General features: G+C 41.6%; 1 protein-coding gene across 1 annotated transcript in view; it reads right to left on the bottom strand.

Annotated features, from left to right (window-relative positions):
* Positions 1 to 23,421, bottom strand: part of LOC120045932 (CUB and sushi domain-containing protein 1-like) — a 346,822-nt gene that overhangs the window by 10,095 nt on the left and 313,306 nt on the right. Inside the window, exons 54-60 of the mRNA XM_038990858.1 lie at positions 18,909 to 19,082; positions 13,679 to 13,867; positions 12,973 to 13,146; positions 12,445 to 12,627; positions 3,224 to 3,400; positions 1,407 to 1,586; positions 383 to 556 (exon numbers count right to left, since the gene is read on the bottom strand). Coding sequence (XP_038846786.1) covers positions 383 to 556; positions 1,407 to 1,586; positions 3,224 to 3,400; positions 12,445 to 12,627; positions 12,973 to 13,146; positions 13,679 to 13,867; positions 18,909 to 19,082 — 1,251 coding nt within the window. The remainder of the gene's footprint in view (positions 1 to 382; positions 557 to 1,406; positions 1,587 to 3,223; positions 3,401 to 12,444; positions 12,628 to 12,972; positions 13,147 to 13,678; positions 13,868 to 18,908; positions 19,083 to 23,421) is intronic.

The following is a 23,421-nucleotide window of genomic DNA, read 5'->3' as shown; positions in this document are numbered from 1 at the left end:
GCAGACTCCATCCATGCACCTTGTAATGCTCATGTTATGGGCAGACCTAGCTGCGGATACTTGAGGGATCAATTTAGAAAATGTGTGCTTCTGTCACAACAGTTTCCCAATCTGTCAAATCTGACATTTCACAGAGGGTTTAGTCTGGTCATGCACCCTCCAGCAGCACAACTTTAACAGGGCTATAGGAAGGATAAGTAGGCCAGGCACATTTAATTTGAAAGGCACCGCTTTCATTAGTTTGATGTGTCTACTATAGAATAACATTTGTTACAAAAACCAGCAATAGGCAAATAGCTAAGCTTTGAGCCCACTGCCATTGCACTAAAGATTAGATCAAGTGCTCAGGTTCAGTCTTAAAATAACTTGAATTTCAACTTACGAAGACAATGAGGGATCTCCCCTCTCCATGTGCCGTTCCCCTCACATGAGACGATTCCAGGGCTGGATAGCTGGTACCCATCGAAGCAGCTATAGGTGACACTGGAGCCCCACTGCAAGTCTGATCCCTCAACCTTCCCATTGCGAACAGCCGGAGGTTGGCCACACATGATCACTGATATGGGTGCAAAACAATATCAATATTTTGAGTGAGTAAGTACTATATGTTAACTCAAAACGCCTCAATTTTCTAAACAAATCTATTGTTGTACTAGAAGGGAATGGATGATTTACAATGGTTCGTATCCTATTTGATTATCATATCCGTTCTCCAACAGGAAGAAAGTGTTTTCACTTTCCTATTAATGGCAAGTATTGTAATTCATTGGGAAGTAGCCGTCCCTTTAATCACAATACATATCCGTTATGGGAAGTGTATCTGTTTTTGATTATATGCATGGTATTGCATGAACTGTAATTTCTTAACACTCCCGCTGAGACGATAAAATATTACAATTCTAAAACAGGAACTTCTGGCATATTGAACAGTATTCACCCACAGGATTGCAATTGCTTTGCTAAAGTACTACTCTGGGGAATTATATGTGAAGTGCACACATTCATTCTCTGCCTGTCAATCTGCTCAGGAGGAGCCTTCCCTGCTCTATGCTTGCCTGCATTGCACCACTAACTGGATACATTGTTTTCTCCACACGTTTGAAGTCTGACATCTGATAGCACAGAGCTTACACATTTCATGGATAACATCCCTTCAGTCTGTGCAAGTCAATCATTTTGCTTGCTGTGCCGAAAAGGTAGAGAAACTACTCCAAACAGGATCAAAAAACTTTTGAAATCTTTTGATCTCTGAGTGCTTGAAATTCTGGGGTGTTGTGATATCTGTACTATATTTCTCTGGTTGCGCCTTCTCATCTCAGCCCTAAGTAAAGAAATTAAAGTAGAAATGTTTGTTTCTTTGTAAGCCAACGACAAGTATTACTGAGTCATAACCAAAGTTGAATTACCTTTACAGTTAGACTTGGTTTGGTTCCAAGATCCGTCCTTGGTGCAGAGGAGCACAGATGTACCGACAGTATCCATGACGTGGCCTGGATTACAGTGATACTGAACAGTCTTGTTGAAGGTAAACTCATTCCCTATGTAAATCCCATTGGCAACAGGACCTGGATCTCCACAGCTGATCACTGTTGAATTGGTCAAATAGTCATAGACAGTACTGTACAAGCATAATCAAAAGCATAGCGTGGCATGTAGGATTAGGTGCATTGTGGCCACGTCTCATTGTCTAAATTGAATGAACACAGGATGTGTGTTAGACGAGTCCACTGTAGTGCTCCTATAGTCATTCTGGGCAGGTGGGGCAGAGCCGGAGCGTACGGGTTGGTAATATTCTCTAGTTGCACTATGATTGGCTCAGTGTTCTGTTCAATCCCAGGCTGTGTCACAGCCGGCTGTGACAGGGAGACCGATGAGGCGTCGCACAATTGGCTCAGTGTCGTCCAGGTTAGGGGAGATTTTGGCCGGCCAGGATGTCCTTGTCGTGCTCTAGCAAGCTGACTTGAGTCGTCAGGTCGACAGTGTTTCCTCTGAAACATTGGTGCAGCTGGCTTCCGGGTTAAGCGAGCAATGTGTCAAGAAGCAGTGCGGCTTGGCTCTCGACCTTTGCTGAGTCCGTAGGAGAGTTGCAGTGATGAGACAAGATCATAACTACCAATTGGATATCACGAAAAAGAGGGTAACGCCATGGGTCATAAAAGTTTGAACATTTTGGCCATGCTGTCAATCCAGCATTTCTGACTCGTTCAAAACAACTAAAAACTTGGAACTGGAAAATCTCAGGCTTCAGTGAGTTCAAGACAACTGGGAACTCGGAAAAAAGTATGTCAGACTGGGAAAATACGGAAAAAAATGTTGAACGGTCATCCAACTCAGAATTCAGGGTTGGGATTTCGGCCCACAAGAAGGACCTCCGTGCCAACTTCCACAACAAGGTGAGTCCAAAAATGTATTGTATGCTGCTGCATAAATTATGTAATATGCCAGGGAGATATGTGTAGTGTAGTGTAGCCAAGAAAGTAATATTAAGTGAATGTTGTGTAGTAAGCTGTTAGTAGCACATGTGCTTCACCCTAATAATTTGGTTCCTTTACACCCTCATAACTTAGCCTACTGTTCTGACATGATGGTGCACATGTAGCCTATAGCCTGTTTTAGAGAAATGTAATAATTTAATATTGTAAGAGCTTTCATTGTCTTTTTCATGCCACCTTTATATAGCCTAATTTCTGACTTGTTGTACAGGGAGAATACTGTAAGAACGGCCCATGTTCTGAATTCTGTCGCTGTACATTTCAAAAGTGCTGAACACATAGTTATATCGACTACGGCCGTCCTAGCTTGCTCAATAATGTCTTAATCGAAATTACGGATTGCCTCTTATCCGCTTGTTGTTCCTTTATGCCATAGTTTGTACATCTCAATTGTCAGTAGAAACCATATATGTTTAAGCAAGTCAGCCATATCAGCTATAATTTTTTTAAAGGGTAGTAAATGCCAGACAAGGCTCGCTGCCAGACAAGGCTCTGCTGATAGCCAGGTGTAGCAGTGGTAAGGTGTTGGGACTGCTGTTTGGACTCTGCTGCCCTACAGTTTGTGGGCACTGTTTATCACCGTTATAGTGCAATAAATGTATTGTTTAGTGTTGTGTTGTGATGTGATGTGTAGGCTTTGCTGGCCTTCATAAAACATTTTTTTTTTTTTACATTTTACATTTTTTACATTTTACAGATTTACATGCTAAAATCGCCACTGAGTACAGTACCTGTGCAGTCTGGGGCCGAGCCGGTCCAGGTGCCATTGGTGGTGCAGTGGCGAGTGGTGAGGCCTGAAGTCTTATATCCTTCCCAGCAAGCATATGCCACGGAGCTTGAAAACAGTATTCCATCACTGAAGACAATCTTCCCGTAGGCAGGCGTACCTGGATTCCCACAGGAAACCGCTGAAAAAACATCAATAGATAAACATAAAAAAATATTTGGAAAATACTTTAAGATAAATTTAAGGTAAATAAACCCTACATTAATTGTATCATTAATGCTTTAGAACCCATAGCGGTCGTCGACTGCCTTTCCTTAAATTACTATAGCGGTCGCGAACGACCTTGTTTTTCTAACAATAATATCAGTGTCAATATCGCAAAATTAACTTGCAAACACTCTGTTGCCGTATTCATGTGGCTGTTGTCATCAACCAGAAACAGGGTATGCTGTCATTGGACTTTTGGGGTGTTGCTATCGTCCACCAAGTGCAAACAGTCAGTATCTATACAATACGTGTGAAATGCTTGATAATGTATGTGATGTTAACAGAGAGATCTACTTTCTTGGGGACCTGAATATTGACTGGTTTTCATCAAGCTGTCCGCTCAAGAGGAAGCTTCTTACTGTAATCAGTGCCTGTAATCTGGTTCAGGTTATTAATCAACCTACCAGGGTGTTTACAAACACTACAGGAACAAGACCATCCACATGTATCGATCACTTTTTTACTAATACTGTAAACCTTAGTTCTAAAGCTGTATCCGTACCCACTGGATGCAGTGATCACAATATAGTGGCTATATCAAGGAAAGCCAGTTTCTACAGCTGGGCCTAAAATTGTGTAAGAGAGATACAAAATATTTTGTTGTGACTCTTATGTGGATGATGTTAAAAATATTTGTTGGTCTGATGTGATTAATGAGGAGCATCCAGACGCTGCACTTGATGAGTTTATGAAATTGCTTCTTCCAATTATTGATAAACATGCACCTGTTAAGAAACTGACTGTTAGAACTGTTACGGGTCCATGGATTGATGAGAAATTGAAAAACTGTACGGTTGAAAGAGATAGAGCAAAAGGAGTGGCTAATAAATCTGGCTGCACATCTGACTGGCTGACTTATGTGACTAAACTCAACAAAAAGAAGAAGAAAATGTATTATGAAGCCAAGATCAATCATATAAAGAATGATGGATAAAAACTTTGGACAAATTCAACTCAAACTTTCATCGAATCAGATGGCTTATTCATCACAAAACCATTTGATGTTGCCAATTATTTTAATGATTACTTAATTGGCAAAGTGGGAAAACTTAGGCAGGAAATGCCAACAACGAACAGTGAGTCATCGTATTCATGCATAAAAAAAAGAATGAAAGAAAAGCATTTTGTAAAGTTAGTGTGGGAGAGGTGGAAAAATGATTGTTATCGATCAATAATGACAAACCTCCTGGCATTGACAACTTAGATGGAAAGCTACTGAGGATGGTAGCTGACTCTATAGCCACTCCTATCTGTCATATATTTAATCTGAGCCTAGAGGAAAGTCTTTGTCCTCAGGCCTGGAGGGAAGCCAAAGTAATTCCACTACCCAAGAGTGATAAAGCGGCCTTTACTGGTTCTAACAGCAGACCTATAACCTTATTGCCAGCTCTTAGCAAACTGTTGGAAAAAATTGTGTTCGACCAAATACAATGCTATTTCTCCGTAAACAAATTAACAAAAGAAATTCAGCATGCTTATAGAGAAGGGCACTCAGCATGTACTGCACTGACACAAATGACTGATGATTGGTTGAAAGAAATTGAAGATTGTGGAAGCTGTACTGATTTCGAGTGCAGCCTTTGATATTATTGACCATAACCTTTTGTTAAAAAAACATATGTGTTATGGTTTTTCAACCTCTGCCATATTGTGGATTCAGCGCTATCTATCTAATATAACTCAAAAGGTTCTCTTTAATGGAAGCTTCTCTAATGTCAAACATGCAAAGTGTGGTGTACCGCAGGGCAACTCTCTAGGCCCTCTTCTCTTTTCGATATTTTTAAACAAGGCATGCGTGTCCATGCATGCTGATGATTCAACCATATACGCATCAGCAACCACAGCTAATGAAGTCACTGAAACCCTTAACAAAGAGTTACAGTCTGTTTTGGAATGGGTGGCCAGTAATAAACTGGTCCTGAACATCTCTAAAACTAAGAGCATTGTATTTGGTACAAATCATTCCCTAAGTTCTAGAATTAATCTGAATCTGGAAATTGGTAATGAATGGTGTGGCTGTTGAACAAGTTGAGGAGACTAAATTACTTGGCGTTACCTTAGATTGTAAACTGTCATGGTCAAAACATATAGATTCAATGGTTGTAAAGATGGGGAGAGGTCTGTCCGTAATAAACATAGCTTTTTTGACACCAAACTCCAAAAAGCAAGTTCTGCAGGCTCTAGTTTTGTCTAATCTTGATTATTGTCCAATCGTGTGGTCCAGTGCTGCAAGGAAAGACCTAGTTAAGCTGCAGCTGGCCCAGAAAAGAGCGGCACGTCTTGCTCTTCATTGTAATCAGTGGGCTGATATAAATACTATGCATGCCAGTCTCTCTTGGCTAAGAGTAGAAGAGAGACTGACTGCATCACTTCTTATTTTTATTTTTTTAAGAAAAATTCATTTGCTGAAAATCCCAAATTGTTTGCATAGTCCTCTTACACACAGCTTTGACACACACACTTAGCCCACCGGACATGCCTCCAGGGTTTTTTTCACAGTCCCCAAATCCAGAACAAATTCAAGAAAGCATACAGTATTATATAGAGCCATTATTGCATGGAACTCCATTCAATCTCATATTGCTAAAAATAAACAGCAAACCTGGTTTCAAAAAACAGCTAAAGCAACACCTCACGGCACAACGCCTCTCCCGTATTTGACCTAGATAATTTGCGTCTATGCATTGATATGTAGGCTACGTGTGCCTTTACAAAATGTTTTTATGTTGTTCTGTTCTTGAGCTGTTCTTGTCTATTAATGTTCTCTATTATGTAATGTTTCATGTTTTGTGTGGACCCCACGAAGAGTACAGCTAATGGGGATCCTGATAAAATACCAAATACCAAAAAGCTTGCACTGCAGTTCATAAAATGTGATGAGTAGTTGACTCAAAGTGAAAAAAAGGCAATAGTTGAACAGTTTTGAACAAATTAATTTATTCCTAAATTAAGGAGAAGCAAAAGAGAGACGGGGAGACCTAGCTACAGTACCCCATAATAATGAAGCAAAAACAGTTTTTAGACATTTTTGAAAATGTATAAAAAAACTTAAATATCACATTTACGTAAGTATTCAGACCCTTTACTCAGTACTCTGTTGAAGCACCTTTGGCATCGATTACCGCTTCTAGTCTTCTTGGGTATGACGCAACAAGCTTGGTACACCTGTATTTGGGGAGTTTCTCCTATTCTTCTCTGCAGATCTTCTCAAGCTCTGTCAGGTTGGATGGGGAGCATCGCTTCAGAGCTATTTTCAGGTCTCTCGAGAGATGTACGATCGAGCTCAAGTCCAGGCTCTGGCTGGGCCACTCAAGGACATTCAGAGACTTGTCCCGAAGCCACTCCTGCGTTGTCTGGGTTGTGTGCTTAGGGTCATTGTCCTGTTTGAAGGTGAACCTTAGGCACAGTCTGAGGTCCCGTGCGCTCTGGAGCAGGTTTTCATCAAGGATCTCTCTGTACTTTGCTCCATTCATCTTTCCTTCGATCCTGACTAGTGTTCCAGTCCCTGCCGCTGAAAAACATCCCCACAGCATAATGCTGCCACCACCATGTTTCAACGTAGGGATGGTGCCAGGTTTCTTCCAGACGTGATGCTTGGCAATCAGGACAAAGAGTTCAATCTTGGTGTCTTCAGACCAGAAAATCTTGTTTCTCATGGTCTGAGTCCTTTAGGTGCCTTTTGGCAAACTCCAAGCAAGCTGTCATGTGCCTTTTACTGAGGAGTGGCTTTCATCTGGCCACTCTACCATAAAGGCTTGATTGGTGGAGTGCTGCAAAGATGGTTTTCCTTCTGGAAGGTTCTACCATCTCCACAGAGGAACCCTGACCAAGGTCCTTCTCCCCCAATTACTCAGTTTGGCCGGGCGCCAGCTCTAGAAAGAGTCTTGGTGGTTCCAAACTTCTTCCATTTAAGAATGATGGAGGCCACTGTGTTCTTGGGGACCTTCAATGCTGCAGGCATTTTTTGGTACCCTTCCCCAGATCTGTGCCCCAACACAATGCTGTCTCGGAGCTCTACAGACAATTCCTTCAACCTCATGGCTTGGTTTTTGCTCTGACATGAACTGTTAACTGTGGGACCTTATATAGACAGGTGTGTGCCTTTCAAAATCATGTCCAATCAGTTGAATTTACCACAGGTGATCAATGGAAACAGGATGCACCTGAGCTCAATTTCGAGTCTCACAGCAAAGGGTCTGAATACTTATATACATAAGGTATTTCTGTTTTTTTTAAATCTAAAAACCTGTTTTCGCTTTGTCATTATGGGATATTGTGTGTAGATTGATTAGGGAAAATGTTATTTAATCAATTTTAGAATAAGGCTGTAACGTAACAATATGTGGAAAAAGTCAAGGGGTCTGAATACTTTCCGAATGCACTGTATATTTCTTAGTATATTTTTTCACTGTCACTTACTTAGCTAGTGTCAAATGCAGTTATGTGATTTGTATGGTTGAGAAAAGGAAATAGAGAGAAAGGATAAGAGAGACAGTGTGAGAGGGAGAGAGATTATGTTCTTGACCACAATTGTATCATATTTGTTGCTTGTCTGGTCTCCCTCTGTTACTCTATTTCTCTAGCTCGATGAAAGCGAGGGAAGTGATATGGAGAGCCAGGGCTAAGCAGCAAAAGGCAGGGAGGAAGAGGAGTTAGAGATGATTGGAGGGATAGAGATGTGGAGGGTGAAGTGGAGCGAGAGGAGATTAGAGGGAGAGAGGAAGAGGAGTGAAAGGAGAGTGGAGGGAGAGGAACATAGAGAGGGAGAGGAGGAGGAAGAGGGAGGGGGAGAACCAGAGGGGGGGGGGGGGGGGGGGGGGGAAGAGGTAGGGGAAGAGGGAGAGCACACATGAGAGGGGAGCCTACGTTTCCATTGTCTGCCCTAGGTCCCACCATTCACCCTTGTGGCAGGGGTTTTGGAGTTGTATTTAAAATGTGGTAGGAACTTATATCTGTGCCAGAGCTTGTAATGGATTACAACAATAAAATGGGCAGGGTTGACCACCTTGACCAACTAAGGAACTATTACAATGTTGGACGCACAGGCATAAAATGGTGGGAGTATGTGTTTTGGGGGATGCTCAGCATTGTCATCATAAATGCGTACATTGTGTCGGGGACGCTGCAAAGGTCGCTTCTCAGAAACGGCAGGCACTGGTTCCTGAAGGCATTCCTCCGAAACATGACCCACCTAACCTCGATCCTTAACACCCGCCCGGCTTAACCCGGAAGCCAGCTGCACCAATGTGTCAGAGAAAACACCATTCAACCTGCGACCGGGGTCAGCCGGCAGGGACCCGGCCTGCAGGCGCACGGCCCCGCCACAAGGAGTCGCTAGAGTACGATGAGCCAAGTGAAGCCCCACCGACCAAACCCTCCCCTATCCCGGATGACGCTGGGCCAATTGTGCGCTGTCCTATGGGACTCGCGGCCACGGAATGCAATGCAGTGCCTTAGACCGCTGCGCCACTCGTGAGGCCTATGTGGTGTCATATTATAGAAGAGGTTGTGCTCTTTAAAACTAAGTTAACTTGTAATTGTCATTTCTGTTTTTGGGCTATATCTTTGTTTTTGAGCTATGTCTGTTTGTTTGAAATGTTTGAGAAAATGTGCTTTATCTTTAAAATTCTCAGTAATCTACAGCAGTATTCTAGAGTTATATTGGGGTCTAAAGGGTTAAAGTCACTTGCAACCATGAAAGTCATACTCTTGACTATGGTTATGGATAAAAGGAAATTCATCTACTCCCATAATAAGTCCAATCGTTCTTCAGTACAATATATTTTACAGGTGCTGACCAACCCGATCAACTTAATTGTAATCTAACAGAAACAAGACATTAAAATCAAATACTTATTGATTTGATCCAATTAGTTAAACCTTTTTAATGAAATGTATCAGCCTTTGTCAATGACTTGGAGTGGCATTTTAGAAGGCAATATATTAAATGGGATCCTCACTCTCAAAGGCTGCATTTACACAGGCAGCCCAATTCTGATATTAATTCCACTAATTGGTCTTTTGACCAATCACATCAGATCTTTTCACATCAAATATTTTTAAAAGCTGATCTAATTGGTCAAAAGATCAATTACTGAAAAGAGAATCAGAATTGGGCTGCCTGTGTACACACAGTGATAGATAACGTCTTTAAAAACCAATTAAGTTAATTGGGAGCAACAAGTCCATCCCATAAATAATGAGGTATTGGGGACATATGACAACAAATGACCACATGACTCACATGAATAGAGCTTTCAGAGCTTTCACTCACACAGTCTGCTTAAATACTCTCAATAGCGCTTAAGCAGTTTCATCTTTGTTTACAAAAGGGGAGAACCAGCAGCATGGGAATCTTCAGAGGGCATTAATCAAAGAGGGATCAGTCAAAGCGTGACATACGTTGTGAGGAAATATGCTCTCCACTTTCCCCCATGTAAAAGTGAATGGCAAATGTACACAAATGCTGATCTCAAAATGCAGTGAATGCTTTTGATTACGGCGGGAATATATGGGGCTTATGCTACAGTGCAAGCTTTGAGTATTTATGACTCAATTAGGGTTGATTGAGCGAATACTCATTAGCTCAAGTCATAGAAAAGCCAATAGCTGAGCATTTAAGAGCAGTGAACTCTGCTAATCATTCATCTTGGTAAGTATGTTTAGCATTATCTCTGTGTAGACATAATATCACTTCAAGGCTGCAACAGGATACTCAGTAGGTTAAAGGAAGCAAATACCCATGTACAGCTTCCCATAAGATAGTAAACACTTTATATAGAGAATAAGTGGAGCCAATAAAGAGTTAATGAAGTCCCTCAGGGAGACTGCTGTGGCCATATGTATTTCCCAACCGTTAGGGAATAGGTTAGGTAGTTTAAATAACACACTACAGCTCACTACCCCTTCCACACTCCATTCATCCAGTGGGCAGCAGCAACCTTGTCCAGGTGCTGAGCCTTGTTGATAAGCATATCAGGTGCTGCCAATTAGGTGGTCGTCAAAGTCATTATTTCCCAAGTGACAGCAGTGTTGTGGTCCCCCTGTGCATGAGAATTTGCATTTAGTACCTGGGCACAGCATTATTGTATCACAGAAATAGTGTGCCGCCATCCACTTTGCATCACCCAAGCAGTGATCCGTCTCAACTCCCTTATAGTAACCGTTAAACCATCGTCAATTATGAATGACCTCTAAATAATGCAGCGTTATTGATCTCCTGTAACCAATCTGCGGGCTTATCTCACTTTGTACTTTGTACTATTGTCGTGAAGACTGAATAACTATGATTAATAATACACTTAGAAATATAGAAATGCACAAAAACTGACCTAAAGATGAAAATAAAAACGACGAATGAAGGAATGAAGGACGGAAGGAAAGGTGGAAGGAGACGGAGTAATCCACCAGGGCATTTTTTTAAAGATATAGTGTTCTCTGACAGATGTATCAGAGAGGAATTCCTTCAGCTTGGATGAAAGGTAAATACCCCTTGAAGGTTGTGCCATGCTGATTTCAGATAGTAGACAATCCATTAACCACTCAGGCTTACATGGGCAAAACAAATATCTGTATTACATGAATTATGTTTAAGGTTAGGGGCTAAATGGCATAGTCAAACACCCCTGGTAATAATTTATCTTTATCTAAGCGATACATTAACTACTAGGTAATGCAAAATAATAAATGCTAATGTCAACCAACACTTAGCATAGGGGATCCGACCCCATCTAACAGACAACACTGATGATAACTGGGTTAAAATAAGAACCAGACAACAGAGCAACTAAGAGCTGAAGAATTCATAACAACCTCAACACCAAAACATACATAGGAATGAGAAACAACGTAGCCTGAAAACAAGGACCCCATAATTACCCACAATCTTAAGGCACGCTACGATATGCGTTATGTTGAGCATACATAATAATGACGGTCATAATTCATTAGATTTTTACTAATTCTTTGTATTTGATTCTTTGATTATAGAGATATAAAGCTCAATCAATGTTGTTGGCCGATGAGACATAGTTTAAGAAGTTCTTCATTTAAGATTTTTTTAGAAATATAGATCAATTCTATTTAAATTCAGGGAGTACATTGAAATTCCAATTATCTTCAAAACTTTTCAATGAGGAACATTTGGAATTTGAATTTAGTTTACTTTATGAATTGACCCCAACCCTGATCAGCTTAGATATTCAGTACACCCACATTTGCATACCTTTGTACATAATGTGTGTAGGTATTTTATACTTCATATAAAAGTGCCAATAAGCATCCCTCCTGGCTTCACTCAAGGTTCCCTCTTCATTTTTCAACCGATGAATTAAACAGTGTCAGAAATAACCCTGGGTTCTCCTCTTTTGAATTCCTCCCAAAATGTCTGAGCATTAAGGTAATTGCAGACTATAATAGGTGCTGGGTGGAGCAATCCTTTATGAAAATGTGCATTAAAGCAATGTATTATCGTACACTACATTACCGGTGGCGGGTTGTCTGTCTAGGACTCCTAACCCTTGCATACATCAATGAGTCCTAAATTCAGACAAGTGAGTAGGAAAATGTTGCATTTATAGCAACCAGTAAATCTGTCAAATAGCCGGTTTAACTGTTATTATAATATATCATGCTTAAATAGTTCTACTGTTTATCATAATTATGAAAAAATCCCTGCATTGCACATGCACAGACATGCAATGTTCTCGTCATTGATTTTCCAATTAAATAGCAATACATTGGGAAAACAATTATTTGTGCAATGCCATACAATCTAAAATATTTCCTTTTTGCAATAGAACTGATCATTAAAACAGTCCGACAAGGCGAACCATGACACTGCCTTATCAGCCCTCAATGATGCCCAGATTATGCTCATTCCCAGTCAAGGGAGTCATTGTCACAGTGGATAACGTATCTACAGGTATAGTAGTTTATTATATATGGCAGGGGTCTCACCTTCACAGACTGGCTGGGTGCCACTCCAGGAGCCATTGTGGAGGCAGGTCCTTTCAGGTAAGCCACTCAGGGAAAAACCGGCATCACAGGTGAATCGCAGCAGGCTCTTCAGCTGGAACTTCTCCCCTAGCCTGGAGCCGTGAGGTGGGATTCCAGGGTCACCGCACTCCCCGGAACTACCACCTCGTGAGGGAGAGAGAAAATATCCAACATTCAAACAACCAGCCATCCCTCACCACAGCAGTCCCATAGGCAGCTCATATCAGTCACTCTAGCCTGTTTTCTGAGATGGAAATAGGCTTTCACCCCTCCCTTTTAACTAACATGAAAGGCTACCAAGGCTCTACCCAGAGTGCTTGCATCTTACATCTCTAGCTACCACACATGAAAAACCCACAGAAATCCATAGCTTTTCTAGCTCGGTTTGACATCCCTGAAACCTGTTGATCTGTGGTATTTCTGTGCACCATTAGAGCCTTCAGGTCGCCCCTGGCTGGCAGAGTGATAGGCCCCTGCTGATGGAAATACCTGAGCAGTAGGGTGGTGACCCACTCCAGCGCCCGTCCTCCTGACAGTAGCGCGTGGCGTTCCCAATCAGCGCTCGGCCCTGGCTGCAGGTATAATGGAGCACGCCGCCGTTGGTGAACTTCCTGCCTGACATGACAGCTTGGGGTGGTGTGCCAGGATCACCACAGGAAATAGCTTCAGGGGAAATGGAGAGAAATGGTTCAGAGAGGACAGTTGATAGGAATACTGAGTTGATCATGGATATACGCCATTGTTCTTGTGCCTTCAGTGTTAGCTACTACCACAATTACATTTGAGTTGTTTACCTACTACTACTCCCACTACTACTCATACTACTACTCATACTACTCCCGCTCCTGCTGCTGCTACTACTACCACCACTACTACTATTACTACCACCACTACTACTCCCACTACTACTAACCACTCCTGCTACTCTCACTACCCACCTTTTATCACAAACATTAACACTACATATGACATTGTCAGCAAAGATAATGTTTCTATATTCTTTATTTTCAAACACTAACAATATAAATTCTTCACAAATCCCTTGCACCATCCCCGTATTCTCCCCACTATTAGAATGGTACATTTCACACTTTCTATCATTCTCCAACAGTGACTAACCACACAAAGTGGGACCCAGATTCCACCTCTGCCACTTCTTGTACCCTGATCAAGACAATCCTAGCATATTACTCACAAAGGCACTTAGGAAGTGATCTGTCCCAGAGGCCGTTTGACTGACAGGTGAGAAGTGATGAGCCGAGCAGATAGAAGGCCCTCTTGCAGTGATACATCACACTGGTTCTATAGTTGAAGCTCTCGGGGAAACGCTGCTGCGGGTGACGAATGGCATTCTCCACAAAGCCTGGATCGGAGCAGTTTACCACTGCAAGATAAAATCAACCGAATGCTTAACGCCTGACAGTGAAACCAAGAGTGAGAAGAGAAGGGAAATCAATGAGAAAGCTTGAATAGCAGGGTTATTGTTCAAGTTCTGAGTCATTTCAATCAACCCATTCATGCTTTTTAATATATACTTAAACAGTGTGTAAGCTTCTCTCATGTTTCTACAGTCAATAGCATTTGACATAAAGTTGAGCTAATAACTGTGTAACAATGTCATTCATGTGGGTTGATATGCAGTTTCAGTTTAGTTTAGATTCACTTGTCACAAAATGTAAAACCATCAGGGCAGGAAGCCCCAGTAACAATAAGTTGCACCTCTTGCCTCAGAGTTGGCTGAACATTGTTTTCAGCTATTGCCCATCAACAACAAAAAATGCCTAAAGTTAAAGTAATGTCCAGGGGAAACAAAAAAGATTGCTTTCCCTCAGTGACAGCTGGCAATGCTCGGGCAGTCAATTAAGCCCTAGGGAAAAGAGGGAGGAAAAAAATATAAAACAATTGATAATTAGCACCTGCTATTGGCAGGAGCCAAAAACTCTTATTCCTAAAACGGCACCGGAGAAGGCTGACGTTTTACGTGTTCCTATCCAAGTGTGTTTTTGTTTGTTTCTTTGCGTTGTTTGTAACTTAATTTTTAAATTATTTTGTACATAATGTTGCTACTACCGTCTCTTATGACCGAAAATAACTTCTGGACATCGGAACTGCGATTACTCACCACGAACTGGCAGAATTCTTTTTTTCCTTTAACGATTCCGACGAGCCCGACCTGAATGATTTACTGCTTTCCCGGGAACAGGCACAGATCCCCGTCATTTGCGTGAAGAGAAGGCGGAGAAAAAAGGGCCAGAGGGCGGGCTGCCATCTGAGAATTCGTGGGTGATCGAATAAACCCCCACTGCCTTCCATTCTGCTAGCGAACGTGCAATCTTTGGAAAATATAATCCATGACCTACGTCGAAGATTAAACTACCAACGGGACATTCAAAACTGTAATATCTTATGATTCACGGAGTCGTGGCTGAACAACGTCATGATCAACATACAGCTGGCTGATACGCTGTATCAGCAGGAAAGAACAGTGGCGTCTGGTAAGACAAGGGGTTACGGACTATGCATATATGTAAACAACAGCTGGTGCACGGAAGTCTCAAGGTTTTGCTCACCTGAGGTAGAGTATCTCATGATAAGCTGCAGACCGCACTATCTTCCTAGAGAGTTTATCTGTATTTTTCGTAGCTATCTACATATCCCCACAGACTAATGCTGGCACTAAGACTGCACTCAATGAGCTGTATTCCGCCATTAGCAAACAGGAACATGCTCACCCAGAGGAGGCGCTCCTAGTGGCTGGGGACATTAATGCAGGGAAACTTAAATCCGTCTTACCAAATTTCTATCAGCATGTTAAATGTGCAACCAGAGGGAAAAAAACTCTGACCACCTTTACTCCACACACAGAGACGCATACAAAGCTCTCCCTCACCCTCCATTTGACAAATCTGACCAAAGTTCTATCCTCCTGATTCTTGATTACAAGCAAAAAGTAAAGCAGGACGCACCAGTGACTAGATTAATAAAAAATTGGTCAGATGAAGCAGATGCTAAGCTACAGGACTGTTTTGCTAGCACAGACTGGAATATGTTCCAGGATTCTTCCTATGGCATTGAGGACTACACCACATCAGTCATTGGCTTCATCAATAAGTGCATCGATGACGTCGTCCCCACAGAATCCGTATGTACATACACCAACCAGAAGCCATGGATTACAGGTAACATCCGCACTGAGCTAAAGGCTAGAGCTGCCGCTTTCAAGGAGCAGGACTCTAACCCAGAAGCTCATTAGAAATCCCGCTATGCCCTCTGACGAACCATCAAACAGGCAAAGGGTCAATACAGGACCAAGATCGAATCGTACTACACCGGCTCTGACGCTCGTCGGATGTGGCAGGGCCAGCAAACCACTACAGACTACAAAGGGAAGCACAGCCGAGAGCTGCCCAGTGACACAAGCCTACCAGCTGAGTTAAACAACTGCGATGCTCGCTTCGAGGCAAATAACACTGAAACATGCATGAGAGCACCAGCTGTTTCGGAAAACTATGTGATCACGCTCTCCGCAGCCAATGTGAGTAAGACCTTTAATCAGGTCAACATTCACAAGGCCTCAGGGCCAGAGAGATTACCAGGACATATACTCAGTGAACACGCTGACCAACTGGCCAAAGTGTCTTCACTGACATTTTAAACCTCTCCCTGTCCGAGTCTGTAATACCAACATGTTTTAAGCGGACTACCATAGTCCCTGTGCCCAAAAACACTAAGGTAACCTGCAAAAATGACTACCGACCCGTAGCACTCACGTCTGTAGCTTTGAAGTGCTTTGAAAGGCTGGTCATGGGTCACATCAACACCCTTAACCCAGAAACCCTAGACCCACACCAATTTGCAAAGCGCCCTAACAGATCCACAGATGATGCAATCTCTACTGCACTCCACACTGCGCTTTCCCACCTGGACAAAAGGAACACCTATGTGACAATGCTATTAATTGACTACAGCTCAGCATTCAACACCATAGTGCCCTCAAAACTCATCAATAAGCTAAGGACCCTGGGACTAAACACCTCCCTCTGCAACTGGATCCTGGACTTCCTGACGGGCCGCCCCATGTGGTAAAGGTAGGTAACAACACATCCGCCATGCTGATCTTCAACACAGGGGCCCCTCAGCGGTGCGTGCTCAGTCCCATCCTGTACTCCCTGTTCACTCATGACTGCACGGCCAGGCACGACTCCAACACCATCATTAGCTTTGCTGATGACACAACAGTGGTAGGCCTGATCACCGATAATGACGAGACAGCCTATAGGGAGGAGGTCAGAGACATGGCCGTGTGGTGCCAGGACAACAACCTCTACCTCAACGTGATCAAGACAAAGGAGATGATTGTGGACTACAGGAACAAGAGGACCGAGCACGCCCCCATTCTTTTCAATGGGACTGTAGTGGAGCAGGTTGAGAGCTTCAAGTTCCTTGGTGTCCACATCAACAACAAACTAACATGGTCCAAGCATTCCCCCTCAGGAGACTGAAAAGATTTGGCACGGGTCCTCAGATCCTCAAAATGTTCTACAGCTGCACCATCGGGAGCATCCTGACTGGTTGCATCACTGCCTGGTATGAAAACTGTGACCGCAAGGCACTACAGAGGGTACATCACTGTACATCACTGTACATCACAATACAGGTAACGAGTGGAGGACAGAGGAGCCTCTTAAAGAAGAAGTTACAGGTCTGTGAGAGCCAGAAATCTTGCTTGTTTGTAGGTGACCAAATACTTATTTTCCACCATAATTTGCAAATAAATTCATTAAAAATCCTACAATGTGATTTTCTGGATTTTTGTTTCTCATTTTGTCTGTCATAGTTGAAGTGTACCTATGATGAAAATTACAGGCCTCTCTCATCTTTTTAAGTGGGAGAACTTGCACAATTGGTGGCTGACTAAATACTTTTTTGCCCCACTGTACATATTACCTCAATTACCTCAACTAACCGGTGCGCTCGCACATTGACTCTGTACCAGTACCCCCCCTGTATATAGTCTCGCTATTGTTATTTTACTGCTGCTCTTTAATTACCTGTTCCTGTTATTTATTTATTTTTAACTGCATTGTTGGTTAGGGGCTCGTAAGTAAGCATTTCACTGTAAGGTCTACACCTGTTGTATTCGGCGCATGTGACTAATAAAATTAGATTTTTTGGCGTGTTCCTTGCCTATAATAGAAACCCTTATTGGGGTAACCCTCTTGAGGTGATTGTTGGAAGGCTATACTACAGGAACCCTCTGTGAAAGTGTGGAAGTGCAGATTGGCTTACAAAATGAAATAGAACCATGTCAGTAGCAGTGAGCACACTGACATACTATAAGAACACTCAACAGATTGAGTGAGGAAGTGACTGACCATTGTTGTGGCAGGTGTATGAGGATATTTTCTTTACAAATGTGACTTTTTTTCCCCTAGTTGTACCTGACTTTTTCAACATGCAGAACTATTCTTTCCATACAAATTAATGTGATTATTGACTTAAGCATTTGGTCTTCAGAGAACGTTTAATCTGATAGTGATATATATAATCTGAAAGTGAAAATTAATCCAGGGGATTTTTACATAAATTGGGCAAATTCTGTCACACTACCACTACACTTGTTTTATTCTTCATTGATTCCAAAGAGGGGATAGAAACCAAAATCCATCATTTTTTGACCTGTAAATTGGAAAATAGTTGAAACCAGGTCAAAGTCACAGCACAAGATGTCCTGGATAACTTTTAAAGTCAATTTTACCATTCCTTAAGCACATAACCAGATTAATGAATTGGCCTACATGCACCTACTTTGTGTCAGAAAATATGCTGTAATGTAATATGGTTTGTTGCTTTACATTAGAATTTGAAATCGCCTCACTGGAACAGGAAATCACCTAATGGGTAAGATGAATGCACAGACATTGACATGCACAGACTAGTAATACAAAATAAAGAATGCACTTTACCCACAAATTAAATTGATATACAGTCGGTAGTATTTTCAAGCATTGCGGCAGCATCATGTCATGGGTATGCATGTCACCGGCAGGTACTGTGGAGTTTGTCAGGATCAAATTAAATATGAAAGAAGCAAAGCCCAGGTAAAAAGTTAGAGGAAAACCCGCTTCAGTCTTTTGAAAACCTAACCCTGGGATAGAATGTTATTTTTCAGAGGGACAATAAAAACAAAAGTTATGTCATAGTCACCAGAATGGCTTTTCAAGAGGTGTTGAGTGTTAGTGAGTGATCCAGTCTGTCCTAACTTAAATTTGCTTGAAAATCAGAGACAAGGTTTCAGTATTGCTGTTCATCAATGATTCCCAACCAGATTTACTAAGCTTGAGCAATTTTTATAAAAACAATGGATTTACTGTATGTTGCCCTAAGAGGTGATTCATTTGAATGTATTTGTTACTGTGTCTTACCTCTACAGACTGGAAGAGGGTTGCTCCACTGTCCATTCATCCTGCACTGGGCTCTTGAGGCACCATGCAACAGATATCCTTTGCTGCAGGTGAAGTTTACCACATCGTTCAGGTTGAACTCGCTGCAGTTAGTTCGACCATTTGTTGGGTTTCCAGGGTGACCGCAGGTAATGGCTATGAAAACATTTGAGGTAGCCAAGGGAGAGCAAAAATAGTTTGGTACAGATATTTAAAGTAGGTAATGGGCCGAAGCATCGTATCTGCTTTAGTTTTCGATTTGATCGATCTCTGGTGAGGGAGGAGCTGGTTTTTACATACTGTGTATATTTCTTTCTTCTGAATACATTTCCATTTGTTATGGAAAATGTTTTTAAAAATACTTGCTTTTATGTTCGCTAGCTGGACAGGCAAACTCTGCCAAGTACTTAACAGTAAACCAATCAAAACTCGTGTACTATCCAGGTACCATCTCTGTTGATCACGTCTGCCAATCACGTTTTCTGTACTTGAGGATAAGTTGTGAACATGAAAGAATAATCTGTAGTTGTAAATACATTCTCGAACATGTAACTGATGAGTTGTGAACATGGAAAAATGTGCATATCAATTTTGCGCGCTCAGACTTTCGGCACTGCTTTAGCGCCCTACCACGTGCAAACAGTAATTTGCAAGCATGGAGAGAGAGCAGGAGTTCTTGGTGGTGGGACCTGTTTCTTCTAATAGATCACATGAGGTTTTCAAAGACCAGTATACTCTACACTGGTTAGTTGGTGACAGCTCACATGGGCCGTGTTCTCTGTCAATCACGACGTGCTTAACCACGTTACCACTTGGGCAATGTCCACCAAAGAAGCCCAGCTGTTAGCTGTCATGGTGGGTAAGTTTAAATGTATTTATTTTATGGCTAGGTAGCAAGATTTTTTCTTCTTTGTAATATGTTTTTGGAAGCTATTGTCCAAATTATTGTTATTAAGTGTTTGTAACTCTAATGTTGTAGTCTGATGCTAGCTACCAAAATCAATTAGGTAAAGTAATTTTGCAAACTCAATCGTTGTTAGTAGTAAAATAATGGATTGTCAAGAATTAGGCACCATCAACTTTCAGAAGGTGAGTAGGAAAGTTAGCCTAATCATTTAAACCACCTATATACTGTATATTCACATTCCAACTGGCCTAAGGCTGGGAAACTTCAGGAACTCCGATTTCATGAGAGAATACTGTTATGTAGACGAACAAGACTAGCTAAATTCTTTATAAACTGCTTGGGTGTACTAGCTACATCTCTCCTCATGTTCGAGCTAACATAAATACTGTTTAACGCAAGCAGGTATGGTGTCTCCCATAGGGCATATAAGGTGAGTAAAAAAGAACACAAAACAATAATTCAAAAGGGATACATTGAGAACATAACAAATACAACTGTTTAAAATGGGCGCTCATGACAAGTTGGAATACAACTCTTAAATGTTGATGCTGTTGACAGCATGTGATTATTAATTATTGTTATTTGTTTAGAGGGTGGATCAGCTTTAATATTGCAGATAGATTGTGGCTTCCATCAATGTAATTGTCTGCATCATTTCCAATCCCCCATATATATTTTGTAAATATATCAAATATATACAGTTGAAGTCGGAAGTTTACATATACCTTAGATAAATACATTTAAACTCAGTTTTTCACAATTCCTGACATTTAATTTCAGTAAAAATTCCCTGTCTTAGGTCAGTTAGGATCACCACTTTATTTTAAGAAAGCGAAATGTCAGAATAATAGTGGAGAGAATTATTGATTTCAGCTTTTATTTCCATTTCCACATTCCCAGTGGGTCAGAAGGTTACATACACTCAATTAGTATTTGGTAGCATTGCCTTTAAATTGCTTAACTTGAGTCAAACGTTTCACGTAGCCTTCCACAAGCATCCCACAACAAGTTGGGTGAATTTTGGCCCATTCCTCCTGACAGAGCTGGTGTAACTGAGTCAGGTTTGTAGGCCTCCTTGCTCGCACACGCTTTTTCAGTTCCGCCCACAAATTTTCTACAGGATTGAGGTCAGGGCTTTGTGATGGCCACTCCAATACCTTGACTTTGTTGTCCTTAAGCCATTTTGCCAAACCTTTGGAAGTATGCTTGGGGTCATTGTCCATTTGGAAGACCCATTTGCGACCAAGCTTTAACTTCCTGACTGATGTCTTGAAATGTTCCTTCAATATATCCACATAATTTTCTTTCCTCATGATGCTATGTATTTTGTGAAGTGCACCAGTCCCTCCTGCAGCAAAGCACCCCCACAAAATGATGCTGCCACCCCCGTGCTTCACGGTTGGGATGGTGTTCTTCGGCTTGCAAGCCTCCCCCTTTTTCCTCCAAACATAACGATGGTCATTATGGCCAAACAGTTATTTTTTTGTTTCATCAGACCAGATGACATTTCTCCAAAAAGTACGATCTTTCTCCCCATGTGCAGTTGCAAACCGTAGTCTGGCTTTTGATGGCGGTTTTGGAGCACTGGTTTGATACAGGACTTGTTGTACTGTGGATATAGATACTTTTGTACCTGTTTCCTCCAGCATCTTCACAAGGTCCTTTGCTGTTGTTCTGGGATTGATTTGCACTTTTCGCACCAAAGTACGTTAATCTCTAGGAGACAGAACGCGTCTCCTTCCTGAGCGGTATGACGGTTGTGTGGTCCCATGGTGTTTATACTTGCATACTATTGTTTGTACAGATGAACGTGGTACCCTCAGGCATTTGGACATTGCTCCCAAGGATGAACCAGACTTGTGGAGGTCTACAATTCTTTTTCTGAGGTCTTGGCTGATATCTTCTGATTTTCCCATGATGTCAAGCAAAGAGGCACTGAGTTTGAAGGTAGGCCTTGAAATACATCCAAATGTACACCTCCAATTGACTCAAATTATGTCAATTAGCCTATCAGAAGCTTCTAAAGCCATGACATCATTTTCTGGAATTTTCCAAGCTGTTTAAAGGAACAGTCAACTTAGTGTATGTAAACTTCTGACCCACTGGAATTGTAATACAGTGAATTATAAGTGAAATAATCTGTCTGTAAACAATTGTTGGAAAAATTACTTGTGTCATGCACAAAGTAATGTCCTATCCGACTTGCCAAAACTATAGTTGTTAACAAGAAATGTGTGGAGTGGTTGAAAAACAAGTTTTAATGACCAACTTAAGTGTATGTATAAACTTCTGACTTCAACTGTATACATTAACAATTAAAAGTTTGGACACACCTACTCATTCCAGGGTTTTTCTTTATTTTTACTATTTTCTACATTGTAGAATAATAGTGAAGAGATCAAAACTATGAAATAACACATATGGAATATACAGTATGTCAGACTCTTCAAAGTAGCCACCCTTTGCCTTGATGACAGCTTTGCACACTCTTGGCATTCTCTCATCCAGCTTCATGATGTAGTCACTTGGAATGCATTTCAATTAACAGGTTTGCCTTGTTAAAAGTTAATTTGTGGAATTTCTTTCCTTCTTAATGCATTTGAGCCAATCAGTTGTGTTGTGACAAGGTAGGGGTGGTATACAGAAGATAGCCCTATTTGGTAAAAGACCAAGTCCATATTATGGCAAGAACAGCTCAAATAAGCAAAAAGAAACAACAGTCCATCATTACTTTAAGACAAAAAGGTCAGTCAATACGGAACATTTTAAGAACTTTGAAAGTTTCTTCAAATGCAGTCCCAAAAACCATCAAGCGCTATGATGAAACTGGCTCTCATGAGGATCGCCACAGGAAAGGAAGACACAGAGTTACCTCTGCTGCAGAGGATAAGTTCATTAGAGTTACCAGCCTCAGAAATAGCAGCCCAAATAAATGTTTCAAAGAGTTCAAGTAGACATATCTCAACATCAACTGTTCAGAGGAGACTGTGTGAATCAGGCCTTCACAATCGAGTTCCTGCAAAGAAACCACTACTAAAGGACACCAAGAAGAAGAGACTTGCTTGGGCAAGAAACCAGAGCAATGGACATTAGACTGGTGGAAATCTGTCCTTTGATCTGATGAGTCAAAATTTGAGATTTTTGGTTCCAACCGCCGTGTCTTTGTGAGACACAGAGTAGGTGAACAGATGATCTCCGCATGTGTGGTTCCCACTGTGAAGCATTGAGGAGGAGTTGTGATGGTGTGGGGGTGCTTTGCTGGTGACACTGGCAGTCATTTATTTAGAATTCAAGGCACTCTTAACCAGCATTTTTACCACAACATTCTGCAGCGATACGCCATCCCATCTGGTTTGCACTTAATGGGACTATCATTTGTTTTTCAACAGGACAATGACACAAAACACACCTACAGGCTGCGTAAGGGCTATTTGACAAAGAATGAGAGTGATGGAGCGCTGCCTCAAATGACCTGGCCTCCACAATTACCTGACCTCAACCCAATTGAGATGGTTTGGGATGAGTTGGATCGCAAAGTGAAGGAAAAGCAGCCAACAAGTGCTCAGCATATGTGGGGGAAAAATGCAT

The sequence above is a fragment of the Salvelinus namaycush genome, chromosome 4 (assembly GCF_016432855.1).
Source record: "Salvelinus namaycush isolate Seneca chromosome 4, SaNama_1.0, whole genome shotgun sequence".
Classification (NCBI taxonomy): Eukaryota; Metazoa; Chordata; class Actinopteri; order Salmoniformes; family Salmonidae; genus Salvelinus; species Salvelinus namaycush.
The sequence above is the reverse complement of the archived record's forward strand: the minus strand, read 5'-3'. Positions and strand labels throughout refer to the sequence as shown.